Source organism: Symphalangus syndactylus, chromosome 17 (assembly GCF_028878055.3).
Source record: "Symphalangus syndactylus isolate Jambi chromosome 17, NHGRI_mSymSyn1-v2.1_pri, whole genome shotgun sequence".
In the NCBI taxonomy this organism is placed as follows: Eukaryota; Metazoa; Chordata; class Mammalia; order Primates; family Hylobatidae; genus Symphalangus; species Symphalangus syndactylus.
In genome coordinates, this window is record NC_072439.2 from 25,417,891 (window position 1) to 25,438,409 (window position 20,519).

Genomic DNA, 20,519 nt, shown 5'->3' on the forward strand with positions numbered 1-20,519 from the left:
GTTCATTTACTTGGCCAAGTTTTTTCTAGTAGCCATGCTGTTCTTGAAGGCAAAGGGAGCCCTTTTTGCTGTGAGATGATGATTCTTCTGCTTTAGAGGGAATACTGTGTTCTTAGTGCATCAGCCCGTTGTGCTGGGAAAGTCAAGCTTTTGAAACTTTTGTTCTCCACTGCCAGTTGGTACTTTAGCCAGAGGTACAGCCCTGCTCCCCACCAAACATGGGGCTCTTCTTCTTTTCCTGCTGTGATTATTGTCATGGTACCACTTGTTTGCATTGGTGACACTTGGGGCTTCTTTAAGTAAGCTGCTGCCCTGCTCCCTAGAGCTTCCAAGAGTATATGCCTTCGTTTCATTTCTCAGAAACCCCTACTACAGAAACTTGAATGTTTGCTGGTGAATTTAATATATTAAACACACAATGAAAATAGAAGGTGTAAACTCAGATGTTGAAATATGTAAGCCCACTGCACGATATGGAGGTATGAAGGATGTTTAGCTACCACCTGCTAAGTCAGATTTGTTCCCCACATGGTCCTTCTTAGTAACTTTTCAGCAGTAACACTGGGTGTCAGTACACCATGCATTTGAGCTGCTGGTGGCAGGAAGCTTGTCATTTATCTTTTGCTTGAAGATCATGAAGTTTAAAAATCAAACTTCCGCTGGGAAAGGAATATTTTAGTTCTTACCTTCAGACTGTAGGAGAGGGAAGAATGATGTCCTAAGTTGATGGAAAGTTATCACTTAATTTTTTAGCCATCTTTGTATTAAATTTTATCTTTAGTCCAAATTAGAGACAAATGAATGTGAATGAGTAGAAAAACTCAGTGATAGACTATTCATTGTTTGCTTTTAAATAATGTATATAGTGCCAAAGTGGCATGGACACCAGTAAACTAAAGCCAGGTAACAATATAAAAAGATAATATTTATTATTTTATATCACTTAAATGAAATAACTGTTTTTATATGGATAATCCCATTAGTACAATAAGAATGGTCAAGAATTTTGACCATTGGTCTTTCCTTTGGTCTTTCCTCCAAGTTAGTGAAATAGATCCTAGCTTGGTACCAGTTACCTGAAATAGGAAGTCCAGTCCCTAAAATAAAAGCACAAGACTTCCAGTTTACATGTACTGACTTTGCAATTTCCAACAGTTACTTAGCTCGAAACCAAATTAAGTTAGATGTCGATAGCAGTTAATGTTTTTTAACCATATACTCTCTGGCTGACTCTGGGAACTTAAAGCCAGCATCTGATTAAATCTTAAATGGAGGGTCAAGGGACTGGACCTCTTGGATTATGATGTGTGGCCAAACAGTCCCTGACCACACCACTGCTAGGACATGGAATCGCCAGGCTGGCATCTGGTTGGCCAGTGCAAGGTAGATGGAGCCAGCTGTCTGTTTCTTCTGAACATCTGGCTCTAAGTGTTAGAATTCATAGAATTTCCACACAGCCCTTAGAGCCCAAACGGGTAAATTTCAAATGAGGAAACTGAGCTTGCAGTTGTGATTTGCCCAAGGGTCACCCTATAAGGAAGTGAATACATTATTTCCTAAGCAAATTTTGTTTGGTTTTTAACTGCAACAAATTGTCTTCCTCACATTTTAGAAGCTTATAACTAAAGTTCTAGATGCTGGCTTTGCTGATGTTAGCCTGAACTACTTAAACTTAACCTGATTTTCTGTTTTAAATTCCTTAGCCATGATTATTACTTTCCTATCAAACATTTGGGCCCGTTGAGTCCTCCAAAATGGGGTCATCAGACCAGATCCTGTGAGCCCGATCTAGCCCCACCTGCTGGAACACAGCCTCACACATTGCTTTACCTGGTTTTGGCTGCTTGTGTGCTTCAGCAGCAAAGGAGAATGGTTGGGACAGAGACTGTATGGCTCCCATACCCTAAAATATTTATTATCTGGCCCTTTACAAAAAATATTGGTCAATTGCAGTTCTAAAATGCAGTAGTCCCCCCTTATCCACAGAGGATCTATTCCAGAACCCACAGTGGATGCGTGAAGCCCCAAGGATAGTGCCAGTCCCAGTTGTCATCAGTCGGAAGATGTTTCCGTTCATGTCTTCTACTCACAAATTTTATGCCTTTTCCATCTTAACTAAGCTTTTGTCATGCAGTGTGGCCCTAACTTTTGCAGTTTAAGGTGTGGCAGCAAAACTAGAATTCGTTTTTCCTTCTTCATAATTTCACAGATAGAAGATTCATTCCTGGCCGGGCACGGTGGCTCACGTTTGTAATCCCAGCACTTCGGGAGACCAAGGCGGACAGATCACATGAGTCCAGGAGTTCTAGACCAGCCTGGGCAACATGGTGAAACTCTGTCTCTACAAAAAAAAAAAAAAAAAAAAAAAATTAGCCAGGTGTGGTGGCACATGCCAGTGTTCCCAGCTACTCTGGAGGCTAAGACAGGAGAATCACTTGAGCCCGAGAGGTGGAGGTTGCAGTGAGCTGAGATTGTGCCACTGCACTCCAGCCTGGGCGACAGACTGACTGTGTCCCCCTGCCAGCCCCCCACCAGAAATGACTCATGCTTATGGTCTTAGCAGTCTTGCTGTACGATTTTTTCTTTCCTTATTAAGTCAAGAGCGTTCACTTTTTCACTTAAAGGAAGCACTTTATGGCTTCTCTGTGGCATTTCTGAATTGGCAGCACCACTACTCTTGTGGTTTGGAGCCATTATTAAATAAAATAAGGGTGACTCGAACACAAGCACTGTAATAATGTAACAGTTGATCCACTCCTACTCCCTCAAAAGAAAAAAAATCTCAAATCTTGCTGCCTTCTGACACCTTTCAAGATTAACCTACTTGTTTTTCTCCTCTTGACTTGCACTGTGTAACTTTGTGTGTGCTGACCGGTGATGGAAATGTTCGGAACTGTTGAGGGCTCATGTTTTGTACCATAGACTTTCTCACTAGAGTCCCTTCTGGTGATTTGTTTCTTTTACACCCCTTCCTGCTGTCCTTTCCACTGAATAATATTCTGAGTGAGAAGCTAGTGAGAGCTAATGTTACATTTGGTTTTTCGTCCCCAGATACAGGTTTGACCCCCGTCTCATGTTCAGCAATCGCGGCAGTGTCAGGACTCGAAGATTTTCCAAACATCTTCTGTAGCGACCTCACACAGCCTCTGCAGATGGATCCCTGCACGCCTCTTTCTGATGAAGTGATTGTAGTAGGTGTCTGTAGCTAGTCTTCAAGACCACACCTGGAAGAGTTTCTGGGCTGGCTTTAAGTCCTGTTTGAAAAAGCAACCCAGTCAGCTGACTTCCTCGTGCAATGTGTTAAACTGTGAACTCTGCCCATGTGTCAGGAGTGGCTGTCTCTGGTCTCTTCCTTCAGCTGACAAGGACACTCCTGAGGTCTTTGTTCTCACTGTATTCTTTTTGTCCTGGGGCCACAGTTCTTGATTATTCTTCATGTGGTTAGAGTCTGAATTTGTAAACCCATTCAGATAAGTGGCAGTACTTTAGGACACACACACACACACACACACACCTTTTGATATATAAGCTTGACCTAAAATCAGAGGACCTGTGTAGCATTTCAGATTGAGCACTTCACTATCAAAAATACTAACATCACATGGCTTGAAGAGTAACCATCAGAGCTGAATCATCTGAGTAAGAACAAGTACCACTGTTGATTGATAAGTAGAGATACATTTTTTTATGATGTTCATCAAAGTGTGGTAAGGTTGCAAATTCAAAACATGTCACCCAAGCTCTGTTCATGTTTTTGTGAATTCTAGGCTGGTGCTGCACTGAAATAGAGCAGTAAGCTTGTGATAAAGGCCAATTCCAGGTAGCTCTTGAAGGTGATAGTCATCTACTTTCCATTGGCTGCCAACCACAGGGAGTGCCAGTTAACAGTGGAAAGATTGAGGCAAGGTCCCTTCTCTTGAGACTCCCCTCTGAGATCTGAAAAATGAAGTGGCTTAGGAACATCAGCAGTGAAGAACTGCCAAGAGTTGGTGAAGTTTGTCTCTTCTGAGGGCCTTCTGAAGACAGGGCTCTTGAACAGACAAGTGGAAGGGCTGTACCGGGGATAGAGGAAGGAAGTGCCTGTCCAGCAGGGAGCTTGAATTTCAGTTCCATGCATGAAGTCGTTGGCTCTATCTGCATTTTTCTGTCATTCTCTTCATTTAAGATGGAAAATTTTCTTACAGTTGATGCAAAGTATCAACTACTTTACCCTACCTTATTCCCTTTTAGATGGGTTCTTCCTGAGTTTTGGAGTCTTGTATCATTATCAGTATTCCCCTGTCAAAATCAAATCTATTCAGGTTTCTTCACTGTTGAGAACACCTAAATGTTTTTATTTTTGAGAAGGGGGGACAGAGTCTCACTATGTCACCCAGGCTGGAGTGCAATGGCATGATCTCATCTCACTGCAACCTTTGCCTCCTGGGTTCAAGCGATTCTCCTGCCTCAGCCTCCTGAGTAGCTGGGATTATAGGCATGCACCACCATGCCCAGCTAATTTTTTGTATTTTTAGTAGAGACGGAGTTTCACCATGTTGGCCAGACTGGTCGTGAACTCCTGACCTTGTGATCCACCCACCTCGGCCTCCCAGAGTACTGGGATTACAGGCATGAGCCACCACGCTTGGCCAAGAACACCTAAATTTTTGTGTTTCTTGGCTCAAAAACCAGTTCGGTTTCTAATGTTGTCCTCACAAGAAGGCTAATTGGTGGTGAGACAGCAGGGGAGGAGGAAGAGCTGTGGTTTGTAACTTGTTCAACTCAGGCAATAAGTGATTTTAGCTTTATTTAAAGTCTTCTGTCCAGCTTTAAGCACTTTGTAAGAAAGACATGGCTGAAAGTAGCTTTTCTATCAGAATTGCAGATAGTCTTGTTGGGCTAACAGTCATTGGATTTATTCCTTTACCTCACATGATCCCAGCAACTGTGGTGGTATCTAGAGGTGAAACAGGCAAGTGAAATGGACACCTCTGCTGTGAATGTCTTAGAGAAGGAAATTCAAAAAATGTTGTAACTGAAAGCACTGTTGAATATGGGTATCGGCTTTCTTTTTCACTTTGATTCTTAACATTATCATCAGTCAACTTCCACATTAATGAAAGTTGACCATAGTTATTTCCAAATAAAAAGAAACCAACTCTTACCAGGTCTTGGACTGTGATGTCATATTATTCAGTTTTATGCTGGTTCCTGAGCAGAACTCATAAGAGTGACATAGTCAGCTGCTGACGGCACCTCAGCCACGCCGCTCTTACTCAGTTCAGTGGGTGTGCTTGCGTGGTAGGATGTGGTGCGGCCCTCTCTACGCTCTTCTATTTTTGGTATATTTCCTATCCTTCAAATAGCTTCCAATTCTTTTTTTCTTGGACTGGCTTCATTCTGAATTTGTGCTAAAATAATCTTTCATAAAGAGACCTCAGTTTATAGCATAACAGACTACACAATGCACTGATGTTTTCATAATGTTTAAGGGACCCACTGCAAGAAGCTTGCTGCCTCCTTTTAATTGTATTCATTTAGATTTTGATTTTCCACGTTAAGAAGGTGAGGTCCATGTTGGTGCCCTTCAGAGTAGAGAACCATGTAAACATTAGGAATGAACAGAGGCCTTAGGAATGAATAGAGAGTTTGCCTTATACAATTTCCTGTTACAAAGCTCTCCCTGTCATGCAAAGTAGGGAACACCTTTTGAGCATCTTTGAATTTGACAAATGGTGCTGTTGCAAACACTTTGTTTGAGATGAAGTCTCGCTGTTGTCACCCGGGCTGGAGTGCAGTGGTGTGATCTCAGTTCACTGCAACTTCCACCTCCTGGGTTCCAGCAATTCTCCTGCCTCAGCTTCCCAAGTAGCTGAGATTACAAGCGCCTGCCACCCCACCTGGCTGATTTTTAAATTTTAGTAAAGACGGGGTTTCACCACGTTGGCCAGGCTGATAGAACTCCTGACCTCAGGTGATCCACCTTTCTCGGCCTCCCAGAGTGCTGGGATTACAGGTGTGAGCCACCGTACCCGGCCTGCAAACACATTTTAATTGACTGACAACACTAGGGCTCTTGTACAAAATAGTAATGATAGCCATGGAAGTTTTACCTTATTCTATGAGAAGTGTTCTTAAACTTATTAAGTGTCTAAACTAAGGTTTAGTGCTTTTTTAAAGGAAAGTTGTCCCAGGATTCATACTAAAGAAAGCAAAAGTTAATTCAACTGATCCACCAATGGAATTAGATGGGTAGAGTTGGGTTCTTGAGTTTTACCACCACTTAGTTCCCACTGAATTTTGTAACTTCCTGTGTTTGCATCCTCTGTTCCTATTCTGCCCTTGCTCTGTGTCATCTCAGTCATTTGACTTAGAAAGTGCCCTTCAAAAGGACCCTGTTCACTGCTGCACTTTTCAATGAATTAAAATTTATTTCTGTTCTAGTGGGAATGTGTCCTTTGTTTTAGTTCACAAGTAGTAATTTCTTTCTTCTGATGCAGTTTGTTTTAATCACTCACCTAGTACTGGAAATGGGCTTTCTAGTCAGATGCTATAGTCTCTACCTGTATAGCTCTTACATACGTGGCCCCTACTGATTGATAACCCCTGAATGAAGCACCATATAGAAAATATTTCCTGATAAATCTTTATGTATTTACAGCTTTGGAGAAAAAGTGTTATCTTGGCTGGCTTTCAGACAGACTAAGCTCGCCTTCAAAGGTGCTTTGCAATGTGATCCATTGCTCTAGATGAGAAATGACTTCTTATGGGGTCAACAAACTTCTTAAAGGGATAGACGGCCAGTATTTTAGGCTGCCAGGCCATGTGTTCACTGTCACAGCTATTTACTTCTGCTGTTATAACACAAAAGTAGCCATAGACAATGGATAAGAGTGTGGCTGTGTTCCAATGCAATTTTATTTTCAAAAACAAGTAGGTCATAATTTGCCAACTCCAGAGCTTATATGTTGCCTCATATCTTGGCAATTCTGAAGACCACATAGAAAACAATGTTAGACACTCTTAAAATTGCCAGATTACTATCAGAAAAACAGGTGATTTGGGCCAGGGGCAATGGTTCACACCTTTAATCTCAGCATTTTAAGAGGCCGTGGCAGGAGGATCACTCGAGCTCTGGAGTTGGAAGACCAGCCTGGGCAACATAGCGAGACTCTGTCGCTATAAAAAATATTTAAATTGTAAAAATGAAAAATAGGGAATTTGGATATATCACAATTTTAAGGTCATTTATTAGGGTCTGGGATTTGTACCCTTCTTGCAAGCTAATTAAGTAGGTCTGTTATGAGATTCCTGGGATAAAGACAAAGGACTGTAGTACAGCACAGCAAGCAGTAAGAGCCTGTCAGTTCATACGATGCAAAGGGCCCAGAGGGATGGCCTGCACATGCAGTGGGTTTTGTTACAGGAAAAGAACATTAGGCTTGGGGAGGCTTCGTCCAGGCTGGAGTGCAGTGGCGCAATCTTGGCTCACTGCAACATCCGCCTCCCGGGTTCAAGCGATTCTCGTGCTTCAGCCTCCTGAGTAGCTGGGATTACAGGCACACACCACCACGCCTGGCTTTTTTGTATTTTAGTAAAGACGGGGTTTTGCCATGTTGGCCAGGCTGGTCTCAAACTCCTGACCTCAAGTGATCCGCCCGCCTGGGCCTCCTAAAGTGCTGGGATTACAGGTGTGAGCCACCACACCCAGCTGAGCCTGCTGTTTTATAGCAAGCACTAAGCGAGGCTGCTCTTTGTTCCAGAAGAAGACGTTAACTTATCCCTCAAACTGCTCACTACAGACAACCCTGAGGGACGGCCAGCATAAAAAGTGGTCAGCCTGGCCAACACGGTGAAACCTCATTTTTACTAAAAATACAAAAATTAGCCAGGCGCAGTGATAGGCGCCTATAATTCCAGCTACTTGGGAGGCTGAGGCAGGAGAATTGCTTGAACCCAGGAGGCGGAGGTTGCAGTGAGCCAAGATTGCGCCACTGCACTTCAGCCTGGGTTACAAGAGTGGAACTCTATCTCAAAAAAATGGTCAGGACCTTGCGTTCTTGGCATATCCAGCCAGGAGGTGCAAGGATGCTTGGGGTTCATAGTGGATTGCCTCTCCCAACAGCTGTCAGCTGTTCAGTAGCAGGGGATCACCTGGCTGGATGTTTCTTCCCCCTCCAGAAGGGCTTGAATGCTAGATCAGGCCAAGAATAGCAATTGCAGACCTAAATGCTTAAGTGAGATTTTTTTTTTTACCTGGGACCTAAGGCCAAAAGAAACATGGGAAAGAGAAGTGGGTGCTGGCCTTCCATATTTCAAGACAAGACATCAAGTCAAAGTGATGAAAAGGGAAAGGATAACAAGGTTAAGCATCGAGTCAGATTTAGTTTTGAGAGCTACCTGGTCTGGCCTTTGTCTAAATACTAGAGAAAGGTGGAAGAGAAAGGAGAGCCCCTGTGATCACTGGCCAAATACTAATAGAAATGCAAGATGGTACAGAGCACCCGTAAAGTCACTAAATTACCATCCTAAACATTGGAAATTTGATTACATCACAGTCAAGCCATCAACAAGGAGGAAGAGAATCTTCACTTGCATACACTCGGAGTGAAGATAGATACAGACTCCATTAGATCCTTTTTTTTTTTAACTTATGCCAGCTATTCCCACTGAAACTGGACCCTGCCCTGTAGAACCAAATTCCCTACAGAAGTAGGTTTGTTTCATCTTCCTCTACCACCAGTGGATTTATTTTTATTTTTTTGAGACAGTGTCTCGCTCTTTTGCCCAGGCTGGATGCAGTGGCCCTATCTTGGCACACCACAACCTCTGTCTCCCAGGCTCAACTGATCCTCCCATCTCAGCCTCCCAAGTAGCTGAGACTATAGGCACACACCACTGTGCCCAGCTAATTTTTGTATTTCTTATAGAGACGGGGTTTTGCCATGTTGCCCAGGCTGGTCTTGAACTCCTGGGCTCAAGAGAGCCACCTGCCTTGGCCTCCCAAAGTGCTGGGATAATGGGCATGAACCACTGCACCCAGCCACCACCAGTGGATATAAAGGGCTGGTCATATGTGTACACGAAAGTCTGTTGAGGCTGACAACCAGAGAGCCCAAAGGATACAAGCTAAAAGCATTGTGCTGAGATGTCTACTGATGGCCTAGAATCACTGAATAAGACAAGATTTAGATGTGGGACATGGGAGCTAGCTCCTGGAATATGGTAGAGTAGATGACAGTTGTAAATCTTTTTTTTTTTTTTTTTGAGACGGAGTCTTGCTCTGTCGCCCAGGCTGGATTGCAATGGCGCAATCTCGGCTCACTGCAACCTCCACCTCCCGGGTTCAAGCAATTCTCCTGCCTCAGCCTCCCAAGTAGCTGCCACCATGCCAGGCTAATTTTTGTATTTTTAGTAGAGACAGGGTTTCACCATGTTGGCCAGGATGGTCTCCAACTCCTGACCTCGTGATCCGCCTGCCTCGGCCTCCCAAAGTGCTGGGAGTACAGGCATGAGCCACTGCGCCCAGCCTTAACAGTTCTAAATCTTAGTCTTTGAGAGGAAGATTTCATGACCACCTGCTGGTGAGACTGATATCCATATATGTCATCGTAACCTGCACCTCTAACTGATGACGATAGGTTCTCAAAGGATGGAGAGATATAAAGATGCTTGTAATTATCATTTTGGGAGGATAAAAACAGCGCCATAAGATAGATTTATTTCCCTCAGCTTAATTTATGCAAACTCACAAAGCTAATTCGTCAAAGAAGAGTCAGAATTTCAAAGATGTGGTTTCAAAGCCATCTTTCCATTAACTCTGCTGTCACCATGATCTGTGAGGCTGTGTCCCCACCTCATTATATATGTGAGTGCCTACTCTGCCTGGTGGTGAGCTTAGTTATAAAAGGGAATTATTCTATTCCTCCAGGACATTATTATGTAGACTGAAAAGAGAACTCGTCTCTCATACCTGTACTTACAGGGAAACAATGGTTTCAGACTAAGATGAGAAGGTGCCACTGCCATTCAAGTGTCTTCTCGTCCTGCACTATAGCCTTGCTGGCAGAAAACAAGTAAAAAGAGGGCTCCTCTCTGTATGCCTCATTTAACTGTTTCCAGCATGGCTGTGATAGCCAGCCTCCAAGATGGCGCCTAATTATCCTTGTGCAGTTTCCTCCCACGATGCATCAGGGTTGGTCCATGTGACCAGTATAATAGGGCACCTGTGATGCTGTGTGACTTCCACAACTAGGTCCTAAAAGACATGGCCACTTCTGCCTTGCTCTCTCTTGGATAACTCTGGGAGAAAACTATTGCCACACCAAAGTAGATCTTTGGTGAGGTCCACGTGGTGAGGATCTGAAGCTTCTTGAAAACAACCAGCCCCAACTTGCCAGGCATGTGAGAGAGCCACCTTGGAAGCAGATCCTCCAAGCCCCAGTCAAGACTTCAGATGACTGCAGCCCTAGCCATCATAACTGCAGCCTCGTGAGAGACCAAGCAAGGACCATCAAGCTAAGCTGCTACTAGACTCCTGACCCACAGAATATAATAACGTGATCTAAAAAATGTTTTTTGTTTGCTTTTTTTTTTTTTTTTTGGATATGGAGTTCGCTCTTGTTGCCCAAGCTGGAGTGCAATGGCACGATCTCGGCTCACCACAACCTCTGCCTCCCAGGTTCAAGCAATCCTCCTGCCTCAGCCTCCCGAGTATCTGGGATTACAGGCATGCACCACCACGCCGGGCTAATTTTGTATTTTTAGTAGAGATGGGGTTTCTCCATGTTGAGGTTGGTCTTGAACTACTGACATCAGGTGATCCGCCCGCCTCGGCCTCCCAAAGTCCTGGGATTACAGGCGTGAGCCACTGCGCCCAGCCTAAAAAATGTTTAATGCTGTTGTAAGCTGCTGGTTTGGGAGCAACTTGATACGCAGCAATATATAACTAATACAATGACCAAAGCTGGTTTACTGAGAGAAACTGGGCCAGCCTTTTTGCCAAATCTATTAGGCGGGTGCAAAAGTTTTGCCAATGACAAAAAATCGCGATTACTTTTGCACCCACCCAATACCCAACTGTAGGTACCTGTAGTGAAACCGTGCCCCAAAAAGTTAAAGAAAAATGACTAAATTCTTGGGCTTACAGGATAGCAGATAAGAAAAGAACTTGCTAAAAAACTAAAACTGGCTGGGCATGGTGGCTCATGCCTGTAATACCAGCTCTTTGGGAGGCCAAGGCAGGTGGATCACCTGAGGTCAGGAGTTCGAGACCAGCCTGGGCAACATGGTGAAACCCCGTCTCTACTAAAAATACAAAAATTAGCCGGGCATGCTGGCAGGTACCTGTAATCCCAGCTACTCAGGAAGCTGAGGCAGGAGAATCGCTTGAACCCAGGAGGTGGAGGTTGTAGTGAGCCAAGATCGCACCACTGCACTCCAGCCTGAGCAACAAGAGTGAAACTCCATCTCAAAAACAATAAATAAATAAAAATAAAAAGCTAAAATTAAAACTGTGCCCCCAAAGGATTAAAAAACAGTAACAAAAATTCTTGAATTTACAGGATAGCAGATTTTAAAAGAAAACTAGCTAACTAGATTTTGCGTAGAATGAGTCTGCTGACGTCACAGCCTGAATTTCCACTGCATATTTCACACGAACTCCCCAAATTTGCACCTTTGACCAATGAGTTTGCATAAAGAAATAACTACATGCACCCATGGACTTTCCAGACTTCCCTTTTCCTTCCACCAAGCACCTGCTAATCCCAGTATCCACCCCCAAACTCCTTTTTTTTGTAGAGATTGGTCTCTCTGTTTTGGGGGTTTTGCAGGGGTGGTTTGAGACATGGGCTTGCTATGTTGCCTAGACTGGAGTACAGTATTGTGATCATGGCTCACTGCAGCCTCAACCACCCAGCCTCAAGCAATCCTCCTGCCTTAGCCTCCCGAGTAGCTGGGACACAGGCACGTGGCACCACACCCAGCTAATTTTTAAAATTTTTTTGTAGAAATGGAATGGGATCTCACTATGTTTTCCCATGCTGTCCTTGAACTCCTGGCCTCAAGTGATCCTCCCACCTCAGTCTCCCAAAGTGCTTGGATTAGATGCATGAGCCATGGTGCCTGGCCTAAATCTTTTCTTTTTTTCTTTTTTTTTTTGGAGACAGGGTCTCAGTCTGTCACTTAGGCTGGAGTGCAATGCCACCTGTGCTCAAATGATCCTCCTGCCTCAGCCTCCCAAGCAGCTGGGACTACAGGCATGCTACAGGCATGCTCCAGCATGCCTGTCTAATCTTTTCTAATAAAATTACTACCTGCCTTAAAGACAGCACAGGGAGAAATATTTGAGCTTGACACTCCACTCCTATCTCCTTGTGAGTCGACTTATATATAATATAAAGCTTTTCTCAAAAACAACAAAAAACCCAGTGTCATGGTATCGGCTTCCAGTGCATCGAGCAGGGAGCCCTTTTTACTACAGGGTAGAGCAGAGCTGTCCAGCGGTAGAGGCTCAGATTGTCTCCAAAGTGGGGGAAAATATGTACATTACATACTGAAATAACAGAAATAAGCACTGGTTCCTAGCTATTGTTACTAAAACCAAGTGGAAGCTTCTTTGTTGGAATGGTTGCTAAAATGTTCTCAGCACATGTTGGAAAATATTTTAATGGACTCTTGGCTGGCAGGCTCCAGTCATGAGTCCAAAGTCTCTCTAGTCGGTCTTTGTAACTCCCAAAAGCTGGTGCAAGGGAGAGTTGCAGCTTGGGAGAGCGGCCCCTCAGCAGCTGCAGCACGCCAAGATTCTGGCTGGGTTTCCAAGGCACCTGTTGTCCAAATCAAGACCATCAGTCACTTCTCCCTTCCTCCACCCAACGATGGGAAAGTAGCTCAGATGCACAATTGATTCTGTTCCCACTTAAGTCCCTAAGAAAGGGGCTGCTTCGTGTACATTTCCTCGCAGTCCCTTTTACCCAGCGTCTCCCAGATTAGGTGAGCAGCACACTAATTAGGCCTGAGATCAACACAACAACTCGGGTTGTTTCCAGCAGTCTAGAGCAAGTGACTACTCACTTTGTCATCTATCAGGGCAGGCTTCAGCCTAAAGCTCAATGCCCATCAACGCTCCCACAGAGGGTGAAGCCCATGATGCCACGTCTGGTCCTCTGCACAGCAGGGGATAACAACACTCTGGCCTGCAACCATCCTGGCCCCTCTCCTTCCTGTAATGCCAACGAAGGTCCTGTTTAAGAGTTCAGCCAAAGGTGAACACTGGCTGATGAGGAGCGGCAGGAAGCTGCAGCTCCAGGTCTCTCTGTAGAGGGCTACCTTCCCGTCTCAAAGCTGCCCAACTGGCTGTTTCCAGACATGTCTATGAAATGTTTAGTCCCACAGATGCTGTGCCCTGCGGCTAGGAGAGATGCAAAGTGAACTGAAGATATGGTCCAGTCTCCAAGGAGATTACTATCTAGGGGAGAATTTACATGCATAAAAACATGGACTAGAAACAAAAGTCAAGGCCCCCGACTGCACCGACACACAGCCGTCTGGATCATGCAACATCACTCTGTGCCTTACGTTGATATGAAAACCTGGGCATCCCCGGTCCCAGCTGCTCTGAGCATTTGGGCTCTATCTTGTCAAGGAAGAAAGAACACTTTGTGACTGTATTTTTAGGGAGCACAAGGCAAGGCACTAAACGATCTGGCCTACCAATCACCCTAAGAATCTTGAATGTTTTGCTTTTAACTCTATTTCCTTCCCTTAGCATGAATTTTTTATTTTTTATTTTTTTTGAGACGGAGTTTCGCTCTTGTTGCCCAGGCTGGAGTCCAATGGCACAATCTTGGCTCACTGCAACCTCCGCCTCCCAGGTTCAAGCGATTCTCCTGCCTCAGCTTCCCGAGTAGCTGGGATTACAGGTGCCTGCCACCACGCCCAGCTATTTTTCTATTTTTTTTAGTAGAGACAGGGTTTCACTATGTTGGCCAGGCTGGTCTCAAACTCCTGACCTCAGGCGATCCACCCACCTTGGCCTCCCAAAGTGCTGGGATCACAGGCGTGAGCCACCACGTCCGGCCATGAATTTTTAAGAGAAAAGAAAACAAAACAAAACCCTTTCTGCTTGGAAAAATGTCCATCTTGGAAACTGGCACCTAGGATGCCTCTAGAATGATAGATAAGCATCTATCATTGGCCCAGAAGTGAAACAGCCACATTACTGTAGGCACAAATAGTTGGAAAATAATACCATCTCACACTACACCAGGAATTACAATGCACAAGATACTTGCACATTCCCGATCTTATTTGGTCCTCACAGCAGCCCTGTGAGGTAGGCAAACAAGTAATGTCCTCTCCATTTTACAAGGGGAAAAAATACGTTTGAGCCAGAGCAATTGCCATTGTAAAATTTTTTGGGGAGAGGGCAGAGGGGACAGAGTCCTATTCTGTCACCCAGGCTGGAATGCAGTGATGCGATCTCGGCTCACAGCAACCTCCATCTCCCTGGTTCAAGCAATTCTCCTGCCTCAGTCTCCCAAGTAGTTGAGAGCTGGGCACTACCGTGCCCAGCTAGGTGCATGTTGGCCAGGCTGATCTAGAACTCCTGACCTCAGGTGATCCTCCCGCCTCAGCCTCCCAAAGTGCTGGGATTACAAGCAGGAGCCACGGCGCCCGGCCTGCCATTGTTAATTTTAACTCCACCCTTGCCAAAGATGAATTCTTAACGTGAGGAGAATTATTTAGGCCTAAAGTTCTTTGCTTATAATATTATAGGTTGGTACAAAAGTAATTGAGGTTTTTGCCATGGGGGGGCGGGGAACCAGCAAGAGTAATCCTGATAAAACACACTGTCAAAAAGAAAGACCTCAGACACCAGTCCCCACCATGCAGAACATGTTCATATAAGTTATTCTAGGTAACCCCTCCTCCTCCTCCTCAAGATCTCAGCTCTAAATCACTTTCTCAAGGACACCTTCTCTGTCCTCCTAAATTATACACTCATAGTACACTGAATTTTATCTCTATGACACTTAACAGTTTATACTACACATGGACTCTGATTTTCATAACAGAGTTCATGATGTTCTCACTCATCATAATCTACCCAGTTCTAGGGGGTGGGTCATGGGACCAGGCAGTGCAGACTTGAAGAAAAAAAAAAAAAAAAAAAAAAAAAAGGCCAGGTGCAGTGGCTCATGCCTGTAATCCCAGTACTTTGGGAGGCCGAGGCGGGCAGATCACCTGAGGTCGGGAGTTCGAGATCAGCCTGACCAACATGGAGAAATCCCCGTCTCTACTAAAAATACAGAATTAGCCAGGCGTGGTGACGTATGCCTGTAATCCCAGCTACTTGGGAGGCTGAGGCAGGAGAATCACCTGAACCCAGGAGGCAGAGGTTGCAATGAGCCGAGATGGTGCCATTGCACTCCAGCCTGGGCAAAAAGAGCGAAATTCCATCTCAATTAAAAAATAAATAGGCCGGGGCGGTGGCTCACGCCTGTAATCCCAGCATTTTGGGAGGCCGAGGCGGGCAGATCACAAGGTCAGGAGATCGAGACCATCCTGGCTAACATGGTGAAACCCTGCCTCTACTAAAAAAAATACAAAAAAATTAGCTGGGCGTAGTGGTGGGTGCCTGTAGTCCCAGCTACTCAGGAGGCTGAGGCAGGAGAATGGCGTGAACCCAGGAGGCAGAGCTTGCAGTGAGCCGAGATTGTGTCACTGCACTCCAGCCTGGGCAACAGAGCGAGACCCCATCTCAAAAAAAAAAAAAGAGTACAGATATCACAGGATACAAGGACATTAAATAAGATAGAAAGGAGGGAGGGAAAGAGGGAAAGAAGGACCACATGTAGACCTGTGTTTCCAATAATGTGGAAGCTTAAATGTTAGGTCAGAATATTATAGATCATATGCATTAAAGCTTCATACTGCAGACACTTGTAAATAGTAAATTCCTGAAAGACCTATGAAGTTGGTAGCAGCAGCAATATCAGCACTTGTCATTTGGCAAGCTTCTTTGAAGCTAGCCGATAGGTAATAGAGGTCACTACATACATACATACATACATACATACATGCATACATATATGTAGAGAGAGAGAGAGAAAACAGAATAAGAGTAATAAGAGTAATTATTACTTTTTTTTTTTTGAGAGGGAGTCCCACTCTGTCACCCAGGCTGGAGTACAGTGACGAAATCTCGGCTCACTGCAACCTCTGCCTCTTGGGTTCAAGAGATTCTCCTGTCTCAGTCTCCCAAGTAGCTGGCCACAAGTTTCCCTATGGCCGGGCATGGTGGCTCACGCATGTAATCCCAGCACTTTGCGAGGCCGAGGCGAGCAGATCACCTGAGGCCAGGAGTTTGAGACCAGGCTGGCCAACATGGCGAAACGCCATCCCTACTAAAAAAAAAAAAAAAAAAAAAAAATCTGCCAGGCGTCGTGGTGGGCACCTGTAATCTCAGCTAATTGGGAGGGTAAGGGACAAGAATCACTTGAACCTGGGAGGTGGAGGTGGAGGTGGAGGTGGAGCTGTAGTGAGCCAAGATCACGCCACCGCACACCAGCCTGGGCAACAGAGCGAGACTCTGTCTCTAAATAAATAAATAAATAAAATATTGAGAAAATCTAGTTGATCAATGGCCTTTCAGCGGAGGTCTAAGATCCAATTAGCCATGGTCCAGGGGAACAGGGTATATAGAATTGTCCTTTCCAGGGCTAAGTGAGGCAGGTCAGAAAGCCTCTTTGCAGGCTAGTCATTACTCTCAATTTGGAAGTAATTTATTTAAAATTTCAAAACAAGGGGTATGAGGGAAATACTCTGTGCACAATGATGTATCCCTTCAGCCCCAGAAACTCTCTGTAGAGCTCTAGGATTTGCAGTTGGCATTTGAAAAAATATGGGGCACTTATTAAAATGGCAGATTCTCAGGGGCCAGTACCAGAGATTCAGATTAAGTAGCTTCAGAGTCAGGGAACAGAAAAATCGGCCTTTAAAAAATCAGCTTGGGCAGTGGCTTACGCCTATAATCCTAATGTCTTGAGAGGTCAAGACAGAAAGATCATGAGACCAGGAGTTCGAGACCAGCCTGGACAACATAGCCAGACCTCATCTCCACAAAAAAATTAAAAAATTTGCTGGGCATAGTGGCATGCCCCTCTAGTCCCAGCAACTTGAGGCTGAGGTGGGATGATTGCTTGAGCCTAGAAACTAGAGGCTTTAGTGAGCTATGATCACGCTACTGTGTAACAGAGCAAGACCTATCTCGAAAAAACGAAATTCAGCACCTTCCATGGTTCCGAAGGCAGTCTGTGAAGAAATAGTGTGGTAACCCCATTTTGTCTTGAAATCTCTTCCAACAGATACTAAACATTGCCTTTTCCTAACTACCACCTTCATAACAAATAACTTTCCATGATAAAGGGGACATTATTTCTGGCCTCCCTGACACCACTACACCCTTATCTTCCTTAAAGCCCACTTCCTTCCCCAGCACACACAAACTCCTATACAAACTGTATCTAGATAAAGGCGATAGAACTGGAAGTTTTCTGATGGCTGGGCACAGTGGCTCACCTCTGTAATCGCAGCACTTTGGGAGGCCAAGGCTGGTGGATCACCTGAAGTTAGCAGTTCAAGACCGGCCTGGCCAACATGGTGAAACCCTGTCTCTACTAAAAATACAAAAATTAGCTGGGCGTGGTGGTGGGTGCCTGTAATCCCAGCTATTTGGGAGGCTGAGTCAGGAGAATCACTTGAGCTTGGGAGGCGCAGGCTACAGTGAGCCAAGACCGAGCCACTGCACTCCAGCCTGGGCGACAGAGCGAGACTCTGTCTGAAAAAAAAAAAAAAAAAAAAAAAAAAAAAAAAAAAAAAGAACTGGAAGTTTTCTGAAAGCTGGTCTTTATGTTCCTGTTTCTATGGTTGCCCTTAACCGCTCAGTCAAGCATCTTTTATTGATAAGGCCTCGAAATGCTCAATCTGACCTAAACAAAATTGACTATGAATGTTTTCCTTGTAAAGATCACATATGCAAGAAAAAGATTTGAAATGTTCACCATCTTTAAAAGAATCTGAAGACACCATTTATAGTTCTGAGTAAAAGGTTTGAATTTAAGCTGTTACCTCCCTGCCTGCAACAGCAGTAATTCAAGAATTCTAAGTTTTGGCAAGGCACTAAAGTTTGCTGCTTCAGAATTTTTAGAATTTAAACAAATTTTATTGCACCTGTAAATGGAAAAACCCTCTAGAGCAGAGCCTCCCTAGAAAGCCACTTCAGAGACAGGAACCACAGAGGGCTTAATGAATCCCACGTGTCCACAAAGCGTGGCTCAACAGCCCGCAGTACATATGCCAGCAAACACAAACCAGATAGATGACCTTAATGACCCAGGCGCATTGTAATCGGAACTCCTCGTTTAGAAAGAGAAAAAAATGAACTCTCCTGATTGAAATAACTCCCTCCCCAAAACACAGTCAAATCCCAATTTCTTTTGAAAAAAGTTTACAAAGAGCCCCGATGTTTTGCTTTTTGTGTGTAAATAATACTTAAAGGTGCTCACATTTCTCAGAAACAAGAAGAAGAGAGGAGCTTTCAGAGTTCACTTGATGCTAAATGCAGCCTCAGCCAAACACGTGAGAACCACAATCATCCTTTGGAAACACTATTTAAGATCAAAGGGGTCTATCCTGTGCCCTGCTATTCTCATCTCCTAGAATAGGGAAAGACTTGTCAAAAAACAAAACAAAATGAAACCAAAACCAACAGACAAAAAAAACCCAAAAGACAAAAAACAAAAACCCAAACCCAGATCCAAGCCTGCAGATGGAATAAATGATTTAGCTTCAGAGTTGTTGGTATATAACCCAGCTAGTCCCCACTCCCTCCTATTCTAGCCTTCACCACACCTGCCCCCCCACCTTTATCCTTATATAAAACTTCTTTCTTGTACATTCAATTAAGCAAGTAGTGAGTCACACCACACAAGCGTACGCTTTAGACTTTGAATACTTACCTCCTAGTGTCTCTGCAGAGGATGAGCCTTGTTTGGGGGAATGGTCCCATGAGTCAAACCTTTGCACAAGTTTTGTGGCTCCTATTGCACTCTGTAGTACTGAAGCTGTTCTTCTGGTGGTTCCAGGAGAATTGTCTTACCAACTGCAGTGAGACCACTAAGTTTGGTTACCTGCCGTGTTATTTCCCCCATGCAACAGAACCTCTAAATGAAAACACAGGTCCAGGCTGGGCATGGTGGCTGTAATCCAAGCCCTTTAGGAGGCCAAAGCAGGAGGATCACTTAAGCCCAGGAGTTTGAGACCAGCGTGGGTAATATAGCCTGACTCCATCTTTACAAAAATGAAAAAAAATTAGCTGGATGTGGTGGCAGGCACCTGTAGTCCCAGCTACTTGAGAGGCTGAGATGGGAGGATCTCTTAAGCCCAGGAGGTTAAGGCTGCAGTGAGCCATAATCACGCCACTATGCTCCAGCCTGGATGACAAGGTGAGACCCCATCCCAAAAAATAAAAAGAAAGCACAGGTTAGCATTTCATTCTATGTGACTTAGTATAATCACCTAAATGAAATGATAAATGAACCAAAATGGATGAGAACACACTGATATCAACAAACCCCAATGGCACCAGAACAGTTACGCTTCTGGGTGAACTGTCCATTACGGCAATTTAACAGACTTTTGCTCCTTTACTCAATAGGCGATTTAACTGAGAAACTAGAGAGCACTTACAGGAAAAGATGGTAGAGAAACGGGGCAGTGCCCGGCTCTGCCACTCACTCACACAGTGGCCTTGAGCAAGCTGCTAAACCTCAACATGTCCGTTTCCACATCTGTGAAAAAAGGGATATGAAGTAATAGTGTGGTAACGTCATGGGGGAGTCAATGAGTTAATATACATATTAAGCATTTCAGAAAAATGCCTAGCACATGGTAAGCACTTTGTTGGCATTGGCTACTATAGTGTAGACCTTCACCACCACCCTCATTTTTTTTTTTTGTTGACATAGAGTCTTGCTCTGTTGCCCAGGCTGGAGTACAGTGGCGCAATCACGGCTCACTACAGCCCCCGCCTCCCGGGTTCAAGCAATCCTCCTGCCTCAGCCTCTTGAGTAGCTGAGACAGCAGTCGTGTGCCACCACGCCTGGCTAATTTTTATATTTTTAGCAGAGAAGAGGTTTTGCCATGTTGGCCAACCTGGTCTTGAACTCCTGGCCTCAAGAAATCAGCCCGCCTCGGCCTCCCAAAGTGCTGGGATTACAGGCATGACCCACCGTGCCCGGCCCCCTTCTTTCAATAAAACAAAACACCTAATTAGCGTTATCTGACAGTGTCTCCAAATTTGTCACCAATTGATAACTGTTGTTTCAATAACTATTCATGTGAGCCAAGCACGGTGGCTCATGCCTGTAATCCCAGCACTGTGGGAGGCCAAGGCCAGCAGATTACCTGAGGTCGGGAGTTTGAGACCACCTTGGCCAACAGGGTGAAACCCCGTCTTTACTAAAAATACCAAAATT

General features: G+C 44.6%; 2 protein-coding genes across 3 annotated transcripts in view; one reads left to right on the forward strand and one right to left on the reverse strand.

Moving 5' to 3' along the window:
• Nucleotides 1-6,422, forward strand: part of GNS (glucosamine (N-acetyl)-6-sulfatase) — a 49,048-nt gene extending 42,626 nt beyond the window's left edge. For both annotated transcript variants that reach the window (XM_055250914.2, XM_055250915.2), the window contains one exon: nucleotides 3,052-6,422. In XM_055250914.2, the coding sequence (XP_055106889.1) occupies nucleotides 3,052-3,130 (79 nt within the window). In that variant the 3' untranslated portion in view covers nucleotides 3,131-6,422. The remainder of the gene's footprint in view (nucleotides 1-3,051) is intronic.
• Nucleotides 1-15,078, reverse strand: part of TBC1D30 (TBC1 domain family member 30) — a 183,823-nt gene extending 168,745 nt beyond the window's left edge. Inside the window, exon 1 of the mRNA XM_063621246.1 lies at nucleotides 13,054-15,078. The gene's annotated coding sequence lies outside the window, so the exon portion shown is untranslated. The remainder of the gene's footprint in view (nucleotides 1-13,053) is intronic.
• Between the last annotated feature and the right edge of the window lie 5,441 nt (nucleotides 15,079-20,519).